Source organism: Hibiscus syriacus, unplaced genomic scaffold (genome assembly GCF_006381635.1).
Source record: "Hibiscus syriacus cultivar Baekdansim isolate YM2019G1 unplaced genomic scaffold, ASM638163v2 tig00013960_pilon, whole genome shotgun sequence".
In the NCBI taxonomy this organism is placed as follows: Eukaryota; Viridiplantae; Streptophyta; class Magnoliopsida; order Malvales; family Malvaceae; genus Hibiscus; species Hibiscus syriacus.
Window position 1 is genome coordinate 691,452 of NW_024062312.1, and position 15,127 is coordinate 706,578.

Sequence of the window (15,127 nt, forward strand, 5' to 3'; positions counted from 1 at the left end):
AAATATCCTTAGATAGGGTGGGTACGGTAGGTGGTCGGAGATATGTCGTGAGAGTGCAGTGTCGGAACTGCTTACCGTGGGGCTGCACCTATGGTCAACGCATGTCATTCCCGGAACAGTACATTCGATGCAGAGGGCATAACAAAAGCAACAGACAAAATGAAAGTAGAAGACAAGTGAAAAACGAAAGATAAAATTCATTATTTTAAAAATAACAACATTTCATAAACGTCAGTTTATGACTACACAGTCCAATTGAATCTTAGGTATACTCTGGCCCTCGCTCTGGATTGAGGAGCCACCCTGACCTAAACTTTAATGTACCCAAAAGAAAAGGTTTATGCCTACAGAGTCCAAAATTTGGCCCCGAAATTCGGGGTGCGAAAGATCAAACAATACATAATTTCACAAATGGTACATTTCAGGGTGCCTCCTGTGTCTTTAACCACAGTTACCATAGCACATCTCATGATTATGGTGTGGGGGAAAGAAATGCAAGAAATTATGTAAAATAATAAATTACCTCTGCCTGCTTAAAATACACTGTCCAGAGCTTCCCCCACAGTCGAGTTTGATCGAGGTGTATGGATACCGAGTTATATCTAGTTTTAAGCCAGTACTAGCTCCCCCTCTTCCTGTTGTTCTTGTCGTTCCGGAAATGGTCCCCGGTGTGGGAGGAGAATGCGCTTTATTTCTTCTGCGTCAAGTGTTTCGTATTCCAAAAGTGCATCTGCTAATTCGTGCAATGCCTTCTCTTGCTGAAAAAGTTTAATGACCATTTTATAACTTCCAAAACTTTAATGACTAAAAGATCATTTCAGCAACCAGTTGTGCATTTTACACCAGAAATTAAACATACACATGATGCCCATATTACTGAAAAAGGGGGTTCATGAACATACATACCTTCTTTAACAGGGCTTTCACACGATCATATGCTTCTCTTAGAAGCTTTACAACCTGCAATAACAAAATTAAAGCAAATCAAGACTGTAAACACATCTTTGCTAATCCGAACTCTACCTTGCGGAAACATACTTCAGCATCGATGCGAGATTGCATTTCTGAACTTGGTCGCTCTTTAATATTAACAGGTCCAATTGCATCACTCATCCCACAACTCGATACCTGGCATTGTAAGTGAGAACCAAAAGATATTGCCCTAGCTTTATGGTTTACAAAGAACTCGAAAAACAAATATAGAAATGGAGAAGGATTAAGAAAAACACTTTGAAACTAACCATATATTGAGCAAGCTCCGTTGCTGAAAGCAGATCACTACTTGCACCGGTTGTGATATGGTCCTGACCGAAGATGAGCTCTTCCGCAACTCTTCCTCCCATACAAACATCAAGACGAGCTAATAATTGTTTCTTACTGATTGACGTCTCATCAGTTGATGGCAGCTGGGTAAGCATTCCCACAGCTGATCCGCGGGGCATGATTGTAGCTTTGTGGATCGGAAGTGCACCTTCAGTATTGAAAGCAACAATTGCATGGCCACTCTCATGATAAGCAGTGAGCTGAAGTTATGGTTAACAATGTCAGCAAACAAGGATGATCCAGTTTGGTAAGCGAAAAATTTATCTTGAAAACCAAAGGAAATAACTTGTACAGTGACAGTGCATGATAGGAACAAAATATAGAGCCCTAGTTACAGCAAAAAATAAACTTTGGTAAGACAAATTGCCGACATTGTTCAATTGTTGTTATCATTACAGGTACTTTTACTAGGGGAGAGCAATTCTTGGTTCTAACTGGAAAAACCGACAAAACCAAACCAAATCGACCAAATTATCCAACACATACATTATTTTTTTTTCATATATTTATATATATTATATAATTGATAATTTAATTATTTTAAATATATTTATATTAAAAAGCTAAGTGGGTTAACTGACCAACTTTAAGTCAGTTTGGTTCAGTTGGTTTAAGCTGTCTAATTCGGTCGGGTCGTTTAGTATAGATTATGGTCGGTTCAATAAAAAAAGACCAAAAAACTGAATGCTCTCCCTTACCTTTTACATCTTTGTTTGCACTTATTACAGAGTTGATGATTCACTTCATAAAACCAACCACAACCTCAATTCTACACCAAAGCCAGGGGGCCAGGCAGGGGCCTTGGCCCCTCTAAAATGGTATGATTTCTCTTTAGTCCCTTTGAAAATTGTAAAATTATAATTTACTACAATGGTAAACTTGCACATTGCCCCCCAAAAAAAACTAATAATTCAATTTTGGACCCTCTAAACACAATTCCTACCTTCTCCCCTGCACAAAGCAATATTAAGAAAATGTCAATACCTTCTTTGACTCTTCCGATAGAAACATTGTTTTACGTTCAGTACCCATGAGTATCCTATCTTTAGCATGCTCCAACTGTGCAGCAGTCAGTTTATTTGCACCTTCAACTGCACCTTTTATCGCAGCAATATTCACTAAGTTTGCTAGATCTGATTGACAAGGGAATAGGAAAAGGTTGAAAAGAAATTGTCAAAATTTATTCACAGGAAACATTTCTGTTTATGCAGAAAAGGTTAGCACCTGCTCCATTGAGTCCAGGAGTACCACGAGCAATTGATTTGACATCTATGTCATCAGACAAAGGTTTATCCTGTAGGTAGAGCTCCAAAATCTCTTGACGACCTCTTACATCTGGATTAGGGACTACAATCTAAAAGACGGGCTGTATGAGTCTTCTATCTAAAGCTAACAGAACATGCAAAAAGCAAATATCTTGAAGACTAATAATAGTCCACGGTCAAAATTACATAGCAATTCCGTGCAAATTTTGCTTACTTAAGTGATTTAAGCAACCACAATGAAGCACAACTGATGATAATGAGCCAAAACCTTCAGCAGGCCGGGAAAAGGACGTGTGTGTGTGTTCTGGTACTGTGATTAAACCGTAAGGAACCAACTCTTTCTGTCAACTTTGACCATATATTTCCAAACACCCAAGACTAAACAAAACAATAATAATTGGAGCACTTACATGCCTATCAAATCTACCAGGTCTAGTCAAAGCTGGATCAAGAATGTCGGGTAGATTTGTTGCACCCATCAAAATTATTCCCTGCAAGAAAGATAGAGGTTAAGCAAATTCAAAAGTAAAAAGGAATTATTGATACAACAAACTTGTTTCGATATACCTCATTCTGTTCAAAACCATCCATTTCGACAAGCAGCTGATGCAGTGTTTTTTTGGTATGGCCTTCCCATTGTTTTCGTGTAGATCCAACAGCATCTATTTCATCAATGAAAATGATGCAAGGGGCCTATAAAATATGAAACATTTGTTGAATGGCATGATTAGAAGGTATGACAGACAATGGATCAAGCAATCAAAATAATATCCACAACCCAGTAACAATGAACATCAACCTTTTTCTTAGCTGCTTGAAAAAGAGATCTCACACGCCGAGCACCAACACCAACAAACCTACCATAGAGACAGAGAATGTCAAACAAGAAATCTACAACGCCACATAATCCTCAGAACCAACCATATAGTATCAAATAAGCACACGGAAATCTATAGAAGAGGGTGGCCAAGCAAAGATGAAATGAGAGGGCGCTTACATTTCCTCAAATTCAGATCCAGCTCTATAGAAGAAAGGTACACCAGCTTCCCCAGCAATAGCCTTCAAGGTTACACAAACCAAATTTCAGTGTAATGTGTACATAAGCATATGCAACATGCTTAAAGGATATTTTGGAACCACTAGCAGCAAAATGAGCTTTTTACTGCAGTTAAATTGAGATGTACTGAGCAAAAAGTTCCTGACATACGTGACCATAAGTGAGGATATAAAATGAAACCTTACCTTGGCCAGCAAAGTTTTCCCAGTTCCAGGTGCTCCAGTCAAAAGGATTCCCTGCAATTTAGTTGTGAAACAGATAATACAGACTTAAGATTAAAGCAAAAAAGCCTTTGGCTCAAGGGAAACAAATTTCAGCCCTAATGGTTCACATAAATGCACAATCATTCGTTGTGGACCAAGCTGCAGAACCTAGAATCTCTACCCAATCCCTTCGCCACCTATCACCCGAGCTAAGACTAAGCTAACAGTAATTCAGTCAATTTCTAGATATATTTGGTTCTCCTGGCATATATATCACTTATATTTTTTTTCTATTTTATTCCTATTTTATATGATTCCCTTGATAAAATCTGAAATACAGATATCTACAAGCAAGTGCAACAAATGGATGCAGATAGAATGAGACAGCATATTATCTTTACAAACCTTTGGCAACTTCCCCCCAAGGCGGGTAAACTTTGATGGGTTTTTAAGGTACTCCACTACTTCCTCAAGCTCTTGTTTCGCATCATCACAGCCTTTGACATCCTTAAATGTTTTGACATTCTGTAAAAATATAATTGCTGAGGAAAAGAAGACGAGTTTGAGGATTATCTACTGAATTTCAAATAAATGGCGCTGGGCCTGTCCATAGCAAAAGTAAAGCTGGATTTCATTTGCATGGTCAGCAGAACAGGCTTTCGAACATCATTTTTTATCTAGTAAGCATACCAAACTATAACAATTTTCCTTTAGACATGAATGCTCTTCGATTATTCAGGCATTGCTCAAAGTTTGCATTTCTTACTCAAATGGTTCAATATAATCTACTTAATCCACTTCATCCGTCCATATTGAAAACAGAAATGCAGCTTTCAAAAAAAAAAAATAATCAAGCAATGCAGCTTTCAAAAAGAAAACATTTTTTTCCCAAAAAAAAAAAAAGAAATACATCTTTCAAATGCAACTAATTGTCATAGTCTACTCGACTTAGACAGCAAGCGGAAGAATTGAATACTTGCCTTCTCAGGCATCACTTCTTTGTTCGAATCTTTGGGAGCATAAGTGGAACTTGATCCAACACCTGAAGTTCCTATTCCACCCAAGCCTCCTACATACTTCTGAAGTGCAGCAGCACCCATGAACCTGAAAGCAGCTTGTTCATGTTAACAAAATTGACAAAACGAAGTTAAAAGAATAGAAAGAGAGGAAGTACAACTACAATCACGGAATCCATACCAAACCAATCCAACAGCAATAGTGAACAAGAAAGTCGAAATAAGCTCTTGGGCAAATCGTGATTTGTTTGAAGCTTTAGGATCAACCTAAAAAATAAAAAAGCATCACAATCAAGATACTTGACAAAGGGTTCTAAGGGGGAGAGAAGAATAATCCAAGCTCTGGACATGCTATTATAGTCCTCGCATAGACTAAGCCAAAATGTAAACCATACTGTCTCCAACACAGAACAGTAAACTCTGAAGACTTACCATCACTACATGCAACGGTTGCTTCTGAGAAATTCCGGGGATTAAAAAGGGCTCATCCACATTCCCGGATGCACGCTGCTTTAATTCTTGCAACTGCATTTCAAATATTAATATCTCAGATATTCTAAGTCTTTTTTGGTGAGATTGAAGCATAGATTAATATATCTACTTCCCACCAATTCATACGTCCAAGCAGAAGTCAAATGCCAAAGAAATAAGGTTGAAAACTTTAAAGTAATTGACAAGCGAAATCAAATGCAATGACAAAAAAACCCAAAGCCACGGAGTAGGGCCTTGTTACCAAAGTTGGAAGACTAGAAGGCTTCCCAGCTTGTTCATCCGGAAGATATTCAGCAATAGCATTAGTGACTACCAGCGCTCGAAGATATTCAGCAACGCCTCTGCTGTCTACCGCATGATCCCTTTGCTCAAATCGCTTAATCACAGACTCAGGACTGCTTCAAATAAATCAATAAAAATCAGAGGGGTAGTAAAAGAAAAAAGAAAACGTGTAAAAATTAATCAAACAGTAGGAGAATGAAAGAAGAACCTGCGCTTATTAAGCTCAGCAAGCAAAGCGCTTTGTTTAGAGGCATCTTTGGGATTGGCATCAGCCTCGGCAATCAAACGGTCAAGCCGCTTCTCCTGAAGCCAAAACGACCACCAACTGAACCAACCCAAAGCCAAGAATTTGTCCCATCCGGATTTTATCATAGCCCAAACCCCCATCAAAAACACCACGGCGGGAGTATTGCTCTTGGACCCTTCATTTCCCACCAATTCATCACGCTGCCCATTGTCCTCCACCGCAGTCTCAGACCTCCCATCGATGCTCTTCACTTCAATTCCCTCGCTCACATTCTCAAATCCGTCGGGAACAACAGAACGGTCATCGGAACCCGGAACCAAAAGTCGGGAATCTTCAAAATCGGAATCGGGGGCAACATTGTCGGGGTGGAACGAGGAAGAAGGGGTTGAGAAAGGGAATGGGTGTAATCGGGAAAAGAGGGAAACCGATGGAGGGGAAAAGGGTTTGGGATTGAGAGAAAGGGGACACCATAAACGGTGAAAGCGTGGGTTAAGAAGGGGAAACGAAGGAGAAGGGTGATTGCAGAGAAGAGAAGGTTGAAGAGAGAGGATCATCGCTTAATTCTTTGTTCAAAGCAAAGGGGAATGAATTTAAGAGCCTCCCAACAGCACCAGATTAGAGAGAAGAAAGAGGACACAAAGAACATGCAACCCGAACTCAAACCTTATCCTCCATTCAACATGGCGCCGGCTTCTTCTGTGATTGATTTTTTACTATAATTTTTGTTTAAGATTTTAATAATCCTACAGAAAACTCAAATATGTAATCGGTAAAAAAAATTTGAAACATTTATTACTTGTTTTTATTCCAGAATTCAATTTCAAGTAATGATTGAAGAGTTAATATTTCAGACATCAATCCATTTTTTTAAAAAGAAAAAGTCAAATTATTTAGTTTATTATTGGTTGATATTAATAGAACTATATTTGTTTGTATTGAGTGAAGCTTAATTTTTTATTTAATTTTCAGCCATTTTATTCTAAATTAAGCAAAAAAATTAAAATTAAAATAAATATAATTTAAAAATTAAATCCATTGGAAAAGTGATAATATATTATATACATTAATTATAATATAAATTATAAATATTTTTTATCAAATTAATATATTTTAATTAATAGTACAAATAAAATTATATTATAATTAATATATTTCTAAAATAAATATAATTAATTTTAATGACAACATAACCATAACAATCCTGTAATCCAAAGTTAATTCGCAATTTAACATAAAATATTATTTTTATTATTAATAATTATTTAATTTAATGAGTGGTTAAACAATAGACTTTCTTTTAGATATTAAGTTTTTGATTTATTTTTAGATAACTAATAAGGTGATAACATATGTTCGATAAAATGATAAATAATGTATCGATCATATTAATGATAGAAATAAACTTTTTTTAAAGTTTAGCATCTTCGATGTAAATTTTAAAAGTTTGATAAATAATAATGTAATTGTCCTAAAATTTAGGGTAAATTTTTTCGTTCAATACATAAACTATCAATTTTGATATAGTATAATACCAAAACTTTTATTTTTTTAAAAATCATACCTAAAGTTTAATTTTTGCTTCATTTTAGTATCATGTTAAAAAGTTAAAATGAAATTTAAAAAAAAACTAAAAGTTTAAATACTAAAACAGACCAAAATTGATAAATTTAGGCAATGGACGCGTTAAATTTTTAACAGTGGGGTATTAAAATAAAACAAAAATTAAACATTAGGTATGATTTCGAAGAAAAAAATTGAAAGTTTAAGTATTATAACGGATCAAAACTAAAAGTTTAGTACTAAATGCGTAGTTTACCCAAATTTTTTAATAATGCCGATTCAATCATAGTTCAACATAAAATATGGGCAAAACTTTCGAGATAATGTTCCGAAAGAAATTAATTCACGAGCTAATGCACTCCCAAGATTAATTGCTCAAATAGGGTGAAATCCACAGTGTTGGCCGTAGGTCGTCATGTAATCCACAGTGTTGGCCGTAGGTCGTCATGCACTCCAGGCGACCTTGTAGGTCGCCATGCACTCCGGGCGACCTACCCTTGCTCAAACAGAGAGAATGAACGTGTTGCATGGCACATGCACGTCCTAACACATAGGTCGCCATGCCCTCCGGGCGACCTACCCTCACTCGGTTGCCCTCGGTTGCCCTCGCATAGCTCGTTCGGATGGCCTCAGTCGGATGGCCTCGGATGCCCAGCGTGTTGGGACGTGCATGGCACATGCAATCTCTTGTAGCTCGCCGGGAAGACATAGCGACCTAGTAGGTCGCCCGGAAGGCATAGCGACCTACGGCCAACACTGTGGATTTCACCTTATTTGAGCAATTAATCTTGGGAGTGCTTTATCTCATGAATTAATTTTTTCCAGAACATTATCTCGAAAGTTTTGCCTAAAATCTAATATCAAATCTTCAATCAATTTAAACAATTTTTTCCTTCAAATGAACTGTGAAGATTCATATTTTTTAACATAAAAATCGAGCAATCAATAGTAAAATAATGATTTGAAAAGCCAAACCTGACTGATTCAACAAAACTTTAATATCCTCAAGAACTGTAATATATATATATATATATATATATATATATATATATATCTTCCATGCACAATCTGTTTAGTTAAACATTCAAAATCTGCCTCTCCCTCCTCTCCAAGAAATGGGGTGGGAAGCAACAAGTGCGGCTAACTCGGTTTTCATATATTATCTGGTAGATAAGTTGATATTACATCTGACTGAGTCAATAAGGAGGCACTGACCCGGGTGGCGGTATGCCACCGTAGCCGCCCGGCATTTGCATCGTTTCCGGGGGTCATTTGAGGCATCGAGGCCGGTGGCATGTAAGGATGATTAGTCATCTGTACTGGTGTAGATTGAGGCACTCCTGGAACACCGGAGGCCCATCCAGCTGAAGGTTGAGGAGGCATCATAGGTTGGCCTATCGAGTCCCATTGTATTGATGAGCAGCTGGACCCATTGTTTGAACCGGCTGTTGCTTAATCCCGAAGGTTGTGGGTTAGCCATGACAGGGTTAGGGACTGTATAATCTCTGCTCCTATCGTTGTTGGCCTGTAATGAATAAATCACCCTGTAAGAAACAGAAATGCTCTTCTTCAGCAGAGCTTAAACTCTTCAAATTCTGACAAATAGCAGGATATAGGTTATCCGAATACGACATCAAAGAAATGAACATATCCATCTCAGACACTCACACCTGAACCGAGCAACACTAATGAACATACAGATTATCCGAATACTCCACGAGCAATATTTTCAGAAAGCAGATACCTGAAAACCCAGGACAAAGTCAGTCGGTAGATATTTGGCAGCAAAACCAGTAGTCACAATTCACAAAAGAATAACAGAAGCTGTAAGATTAAAAGCATTGCTTGTGGAGTAAACTAATGTTACTGGATCACATTTCAGTTCCAACTTAGGGAGTTCTCTAATACTTTATCAAGGACTAAAACAATGCAAACAAGTAGGCTGTTGCAAGACTAAACAGAAATAGTAGTCAGAAGTGCAAAGGGTCCAGTAGACGTAAGTGCTCAATGCAAGGGCACCACGTCTACAGCTATATGGTCTACAATAGTTGGACTAAATACCATGGCTAAAAATTAATAGAACTGTCACCTAGGGATGCTTCGTCCATCCAAGGCATCTTTTGCAGATGTCGCCGTTTCTGTGTCTGAAAATTGCACCAATGCCTGCAAACATGACAGGGTACCAAATGAGCTTATTTTAAAAGGCCAAGGCACACTAACCAGAACTAAAAGAAGAGATTTAATTCATTGACCTGGAATCCAGCTGTCTTCTCAAAGGTGGTTATTTTATGCACAAAACCAAAAGCTGAAAATACCTGAATTATTGACAACATTAAGAAGATGAACTAAAAAAAATTCAGGTAAAAGAACTTCAAAATGTAATTACAGACTGTAATACCATCTCAAACATATTTTCTAGAAAATAGCAAATGAGATAAGTGCAACATGTCCAGTTCTTCAGCAAAGAGACAGAAGCTAGAATACTACAAGGAGGTTAACAGTATTAGCCCAAGTAAAATCTATGAATACACAAGGCCCAAGGGCACTAGAATGCCACAAGAGATGGAATGAATAATGGATGGATGAACCGGCCAAGTAATGCTAAGAAACCTCATATCTTAACATCAAAACAAACCTACTCTCCAGGCTGCTCAAACTTTGCTTTCTATGAAGTTTACATGTAATATACAACCGGTGTTAAGAAGGGCGCAAGGCGCACTAAGGCGATAGGGGTTTTATAGCCAAGGCACAAGGCACCCGCCTTAATGAAGTGGGGCACACGTTTTGAAAATAAAAGATATACAAGTTTTTTCCAGTTGTATAATCAAACAAAAAGAACAGTTCATGCACACTAAAGAGTATTCATTATCAGCAATTTATGTATTAAACATCACTTTTGTTCCATCCACCATTGAACCTTGAGAACCCAAGCAGACCCCCCTTTCTTTCCTTGGTCCATTATTCCATATAAGAAACTGAAACAATAAATAAAAGTCAATAATGAGTTGGCATCAACTTCTTACTTGTCTCCTTCTTGTCCCTCCACCTCGCAGCTCTCAACAAACGTGTCTTCTCCTTGTTAACGCCACCTACACCCTAAACCCCACTTCTCCAAATCCACCCTATTCCTCCATTTTTGTATTTCTAAATTGTGTTTCCAAACTTTTCTTCTTTTTTCATGGATTCAAATTTTTTGCCATGTGCTAAACGTGCTGCTCAAGAACCCATCACTATGCAACAAAACTCACTGTAACCTATATTTTCCTCCCCCAATTCTCAATTCTTGCATGCATGCCTCTCTCATTTTGTCTACCCAGTCAGCTGTATTTTTTAACACCAAAATTGGGCTCTATTCATCCCCCTTTATTTCTCTTTCTTTCAAACTTCAAGACAAACAGTAATTATACAAGGTAAAGCACCCCATCTTTATCTGTATTTCACTGTATACAACTCTCTCAATTGCATGCCTCAATTGCACCTTTTTAAACACTGTATACAACTCTCTCAAATTCAAAGTAAAAAAAATCTCATTCATTATTATTCAATCATCATTCCAGGAGTAGTTGTGTGGTCAATTTGGAAACTAAGAAATTCGATAGTCTTTGAAAATGGAGCTGTGGATATGTCCCTCCTATTTTTTTCTTGCAAGGTTCAATTTAGCTTCATGGTACTCAGCCAAGTATTTCAAGTCTTTGACACCTCTCAATGTTTTGATTGGTGATCCGTCCCTGGCAGATTCCAGTTCAGTTTCCAGCAAGGGTCGTCCGTCTCTTCAGTCTCTTTGTCATGGTCTCCACCTCCTGATGGTTTCCTGAAGTTAAACATGGATGGTGCTGTGAATGGGGATTGGAGCAAGGGAGGAATTGAGGCCTTTTAAGGGATTCTAGCGGCCGAATCTTAGCTTCTTCTCGGAATCCATTGGTCCCGGTCCCCTGGCTATGGCTGAATTAAAGGCTGTTAGAGCTGGCCTCAATCTTTTTTCTCTGGGAGATTGGAGCGATAAGGGAAGGTTGATTCTTGAAGGTGATTGTAGGAACGTTATGACATGTATTAAGGAATGTAACACTCATTTCCCGTATATGAAAGCGTATATACTTTCATACACGAGATTAGATGTCACATAACTTTTAAAGCATTTTTTTCTTTTGAAAACCAGTAAAATTTTTATTTTTATTCATAAAATATTTTAATTTAATAATAATAAAATGTTCATTAAACATTAGTATAAGTTAAATATTGTTCATAGCGTTATCATAATTCCATTACATGCCAATTAATAATATCAAAAATAGATATAACTATCGTATGTTACTGATGAGGCGACTCTTGATCTGCGATATCGATGCACTCCTTACTCTGGTTGCTAACACCTACGCGTGAAATAAGCACGCTTTAAATATTTACTCAGTGAGGCAAGAACACAATGATGTGAAATCAATACATCAAATATCATATCTATCAAATACGAATTTATTGTTTTCCAATATTATGATTTCTTTTAGATGCACACGTAGTGTCGATACGGTCGTTCATAAACGCATTATGAATTTCGTGGTTTTGTACACTTAGTATTGATACAGTCATTCATAAACATATTATGAATTATGTGGTTTTGCACACTTACATATTATGAATTCTTTTTGGTCACGGCCATCGACATCACTGTCATTATATGATGACTCCATTGTAGCCGTCCTTGCCTATATCATCGTGGTTGCCATCAGATTCGTTGGGTAGCTTCAATTTTGCGATTTTAGTATTATTTTTGTCAAGTTTAAATCGTCGATTAAGGATTCTTCGGGTGGTGTATCATCGATGTTAGTTGATCGGTGGAGGTCCGTCGACGAAAACGACAGTGAACAATGACAAACAGGGATGGTCGACATGGGTATAAGGATTAGAATAAAGGTTTTCAAAGCTTGGGATGTTTTTAAGATTTTCAAAAGTTTTGAATCTTTTAAAATATAATTATATTTTTAAGTTTTTTGTTTTAAATATGGCATGTTTCACTTAACATAAATTTTTTTAATGATTGTTACATCTCAAGCACCTAAAATGGTAATGTTTGTAACGTTAGATATCTGACTAGTTCAAAAAATTGGATATCTATTTGAGAAAAATAACATAGTTTAAACACTTAATTTATAATTAAACCTTTTTTAACTAGAGAGTAGGAAGAGCCGTCCTCAATCTAATATAAGATTTAAAGGAAAATTTGATATTTTTGTGTTAAAAATTAGTTTAGTCACATTACTAGTAGTATAAGTTTTAAAGTTTTTTTTTTGAATAATTATATATTTTTATATTATTATTATTGTTATTATTAAGCTATCAAATAAAAAAATTATAATTTAAATAATATATTAATTTATTTTTAAATTATTATTAAAAAATTATGAAAATAATATAATTAATATTTTATTTTAATAATTTATCTTTAAATTTTTAACTAATTTATAATTATAAGTTAAATTTTTTTTAAAATTTTATAAATTAAATTATTAATTATTTTTTTAAAATTTTAAATTTTTATAAATTAAATTAATAGTGTTAAAAAATAATCGTCCGCATTACAAAATTTCCTAAATATAATCAGCCTTTTTGGGGTAAAAATATATAGAATGCTGTCTTCAGCTTTGAAGACATTGAATTTTTTAATAATTTAAAATAATTATAAAATAATAATTATTCATTAACAATGTATATATTATATATATACATTCTACCGTCACAATTAATCACGATTATTCAAATTGACGTTCTTAACATAAAATAATACTTCTCTTAATCACTCACGTTATTAAAATAATTTTTTTTTATCATTCTCTTAATCACTGAAATTCTCGAAATATTAACTGAATGAGAGACAGCAAAGAGAGACCAGATTTTGCAAACATGAGATTAAGAATATTTATTTAACAAATACTTAAAGAGCTTAACACTATATCTGAATGAATTAAAGTGGACCAAAAACAAATTATAGTACCCATTTAAATTCAAATTCAAGTCCGAGCGAGCAGCACATCCTTGTAAGGTGTGGGACTCTTCTTCCCTGCTACCGCCGCCGCCGCCGCGGTGGCTTTAATCTCGTCGACTTCCATTTTCCTCCGCTGCTCGTCGATGATGAGAGGGACCTGTCCGTCTCCGTCCCCGTCTTCGATCAATCTATCTTGTGCTCCGCCGCGCAGTTTCTCGAGCCTAATGCCGTTCATCTGCTGCATCTTGAAAACCTTCACCACGTTCGTTAATCCCCCTATCATAAACATCAGGCTACCACATATCCCTAACCATACCCATTTTTTGCCCTGCATATATAAACCATCATCAATTGTGTAATTTTTTAAAGTCCATGTAACATTTTAAGTTAAAACTAGTCGTAACGTAACATTTTTAATGTAAACGAAATTACATATGATAACATTTTAGGTCAAAACCCGACGCAAACAGAACAACCCGAATTTACTACTGTGGTTTTCATATGCGTATTTGGGCTTACCAGTAATTGTAACCCATGATGAACAACTCCAGCTTGTTCATGGCCATTGAGAATAGCTCCCACCATGAACAACACACTCCCAATCAAAAAGGGGATATGGACACACTGTTGCAAGATTTGAACATGTGCATCGGCCCGCTCGTAGATCTGACACGAGTTATGAACCGACCCGACAACCCATAAAACCGGACCGGCGATAAGCATTCCCAGAGCATGCTTCTCCACCTTAAAAAACCCATACCCTTTCTCCGCCTACAACAAAAACAAACGCAATCAAAACAACGGTCCCCTTTTCTAATAAGGATAAAACCGTTATTGTATGATCGTGATATCTAATGACGGCAATAACATTCAGTATTAGAGAATTAAATTACAATTCCGGTTGCATTTTTATTTGTGTTTAATAGATTACGGACATAACATGCGTTATTACTGTGATTGTGGTGTCGCGGTTATACAATAACAATATTATGATACTACTACCGTTATATAACATGCGCTATTACTATAACGAACCACTATCTAAATCTATGTTTATATATCTACAATCGTGATAAAACAACGCAATAAAAAACACAATCGAACCCACATATTAAATCTTAAGTGGTTAACGGATTTATTGTTATGTTTTGAGGTGTCAGCTTCGTGAACTATGTACATAAGATTATAATCGTCAATCGCTAAATGATCCAGGGCCTTTGAACAAATTATACCTGAAAAAAGAGGAAGAGGATTCCCAAAAAGAAAAGAAGTGAACCCAAGATTTGAACCAGCGGGACGGAGAACTCGACGAGAGCCAGCTGCGGATCAAAGCCCATTAACGCGAACCGGTAATCGATGCCGGCGAGATGTGCCAAGAGATCGTGAATGTTGACCAAGATTATAAGACCCAACGCTATGAGCATCAGAACCAGACCCGATCTGGGCTCCCACGAAAACTCGGCTGCGAAACCGCAAATCAAAACGATTGTTGAGAACAAATACAGGCCCGCATTCATGTACTCCGCCCTGCTCCGACTCAGCCGCGGACCGTACATTCGACTCTCTCTTGCCGAGGCAAGTTTCACCATGATTTGTAAATCAAAATCCTTCAATTTTTTGCTTTTAGTGTAATCTGTTCCCGGTTATTCTTGTTGGTGATGGATTAAAATGAGGTTTGGGGAAGTGGTCGAAGGGTAAGAGAGAG

General features: G+C 36.6%; 2 protein-coding genes and 1 long non-coding RNA gene across 3 annotated transcripts; all 3 read right to left on the reverse strand.

The window, feature by feature from the left end:
- Window positions 1-179: 179 nt before the first annotated feature.
- Window positions 180-6,537, reverse strand: LOC120206671 (ATP-dependent zinc metalloprotease FTSH 11, chloroplastic/mitochondrial-like). The gene is made up of 17 exons (XM_039206253.1): window positions 5,847-6,537; window positions 5,598-5,751; window positions 5,297-5,389; window positions 5,046-5,131; window positions 4,829-4,952; window positions 4,254-4,373; window positions 3,831-3,881; window positions 3,586-3,647; window positions 3,388-3,445; window positions 3,156-3,281; window positions 2,999-3,079; window positions 2,548-2,677; window positions 2,308-2,456; window positions 1,242-1,523; window positions 1,039-1,128; window positions 907-960; window positions 180-758 (listed from the first exon to the last, which is right to left on the reverse strand). The coding sequence occupies exons 1-17, from the start codon at window positions 6,437-6,439 to the stop codon at window positions 609-611; spliced, it is 2,403 nt and encodes an 800-aa protein (XP_039062184.1). The 5' UTR covers window positions 6,440-6,537; the 3' UTR covers window positions 180-608.
- A 2,627-nt stretch (window positions 6,538-9,164) lies between these two features.
- Window positions 9,165-9,884, reverse strand: LOC120206531. Its single transcript, XR_005524123.1, has 3 exons — window positions 9,698-9,884; window positions 9,535-9,608; window positions 9,165-9,189 (listed from the first exon to the last, which is right to left on the reverse strand). It is a non-coding gene; the product is annotated as an uncharacterized LOC120206531 (long non-coding RNA).
- Window positions 9,885-13,447: 3,563 nt separating this feature from the next.
- On the reverse strand, window positions 13,448-15,081 carry LOC120206530. The gene is made up of 3 exons (XM_039206161.1): window positions 14,655-15,081; window positions 13,942-14,193; window positions 13,448-13,750 (listed from the first exon to the last, which is right to left on the reverse strand). Exons 1-3 carry the CDS (start codon window positions 15,009-15,011, stop codon window positions 13,448-13,450), a joined length of 912 nt encoding a protein of 303 aa, XP_039062092.1. The 5' UTR covers window positions 15,012-15,081.
- Window positions 15,082-15,127: the final 46 nt, after the last annotated feature.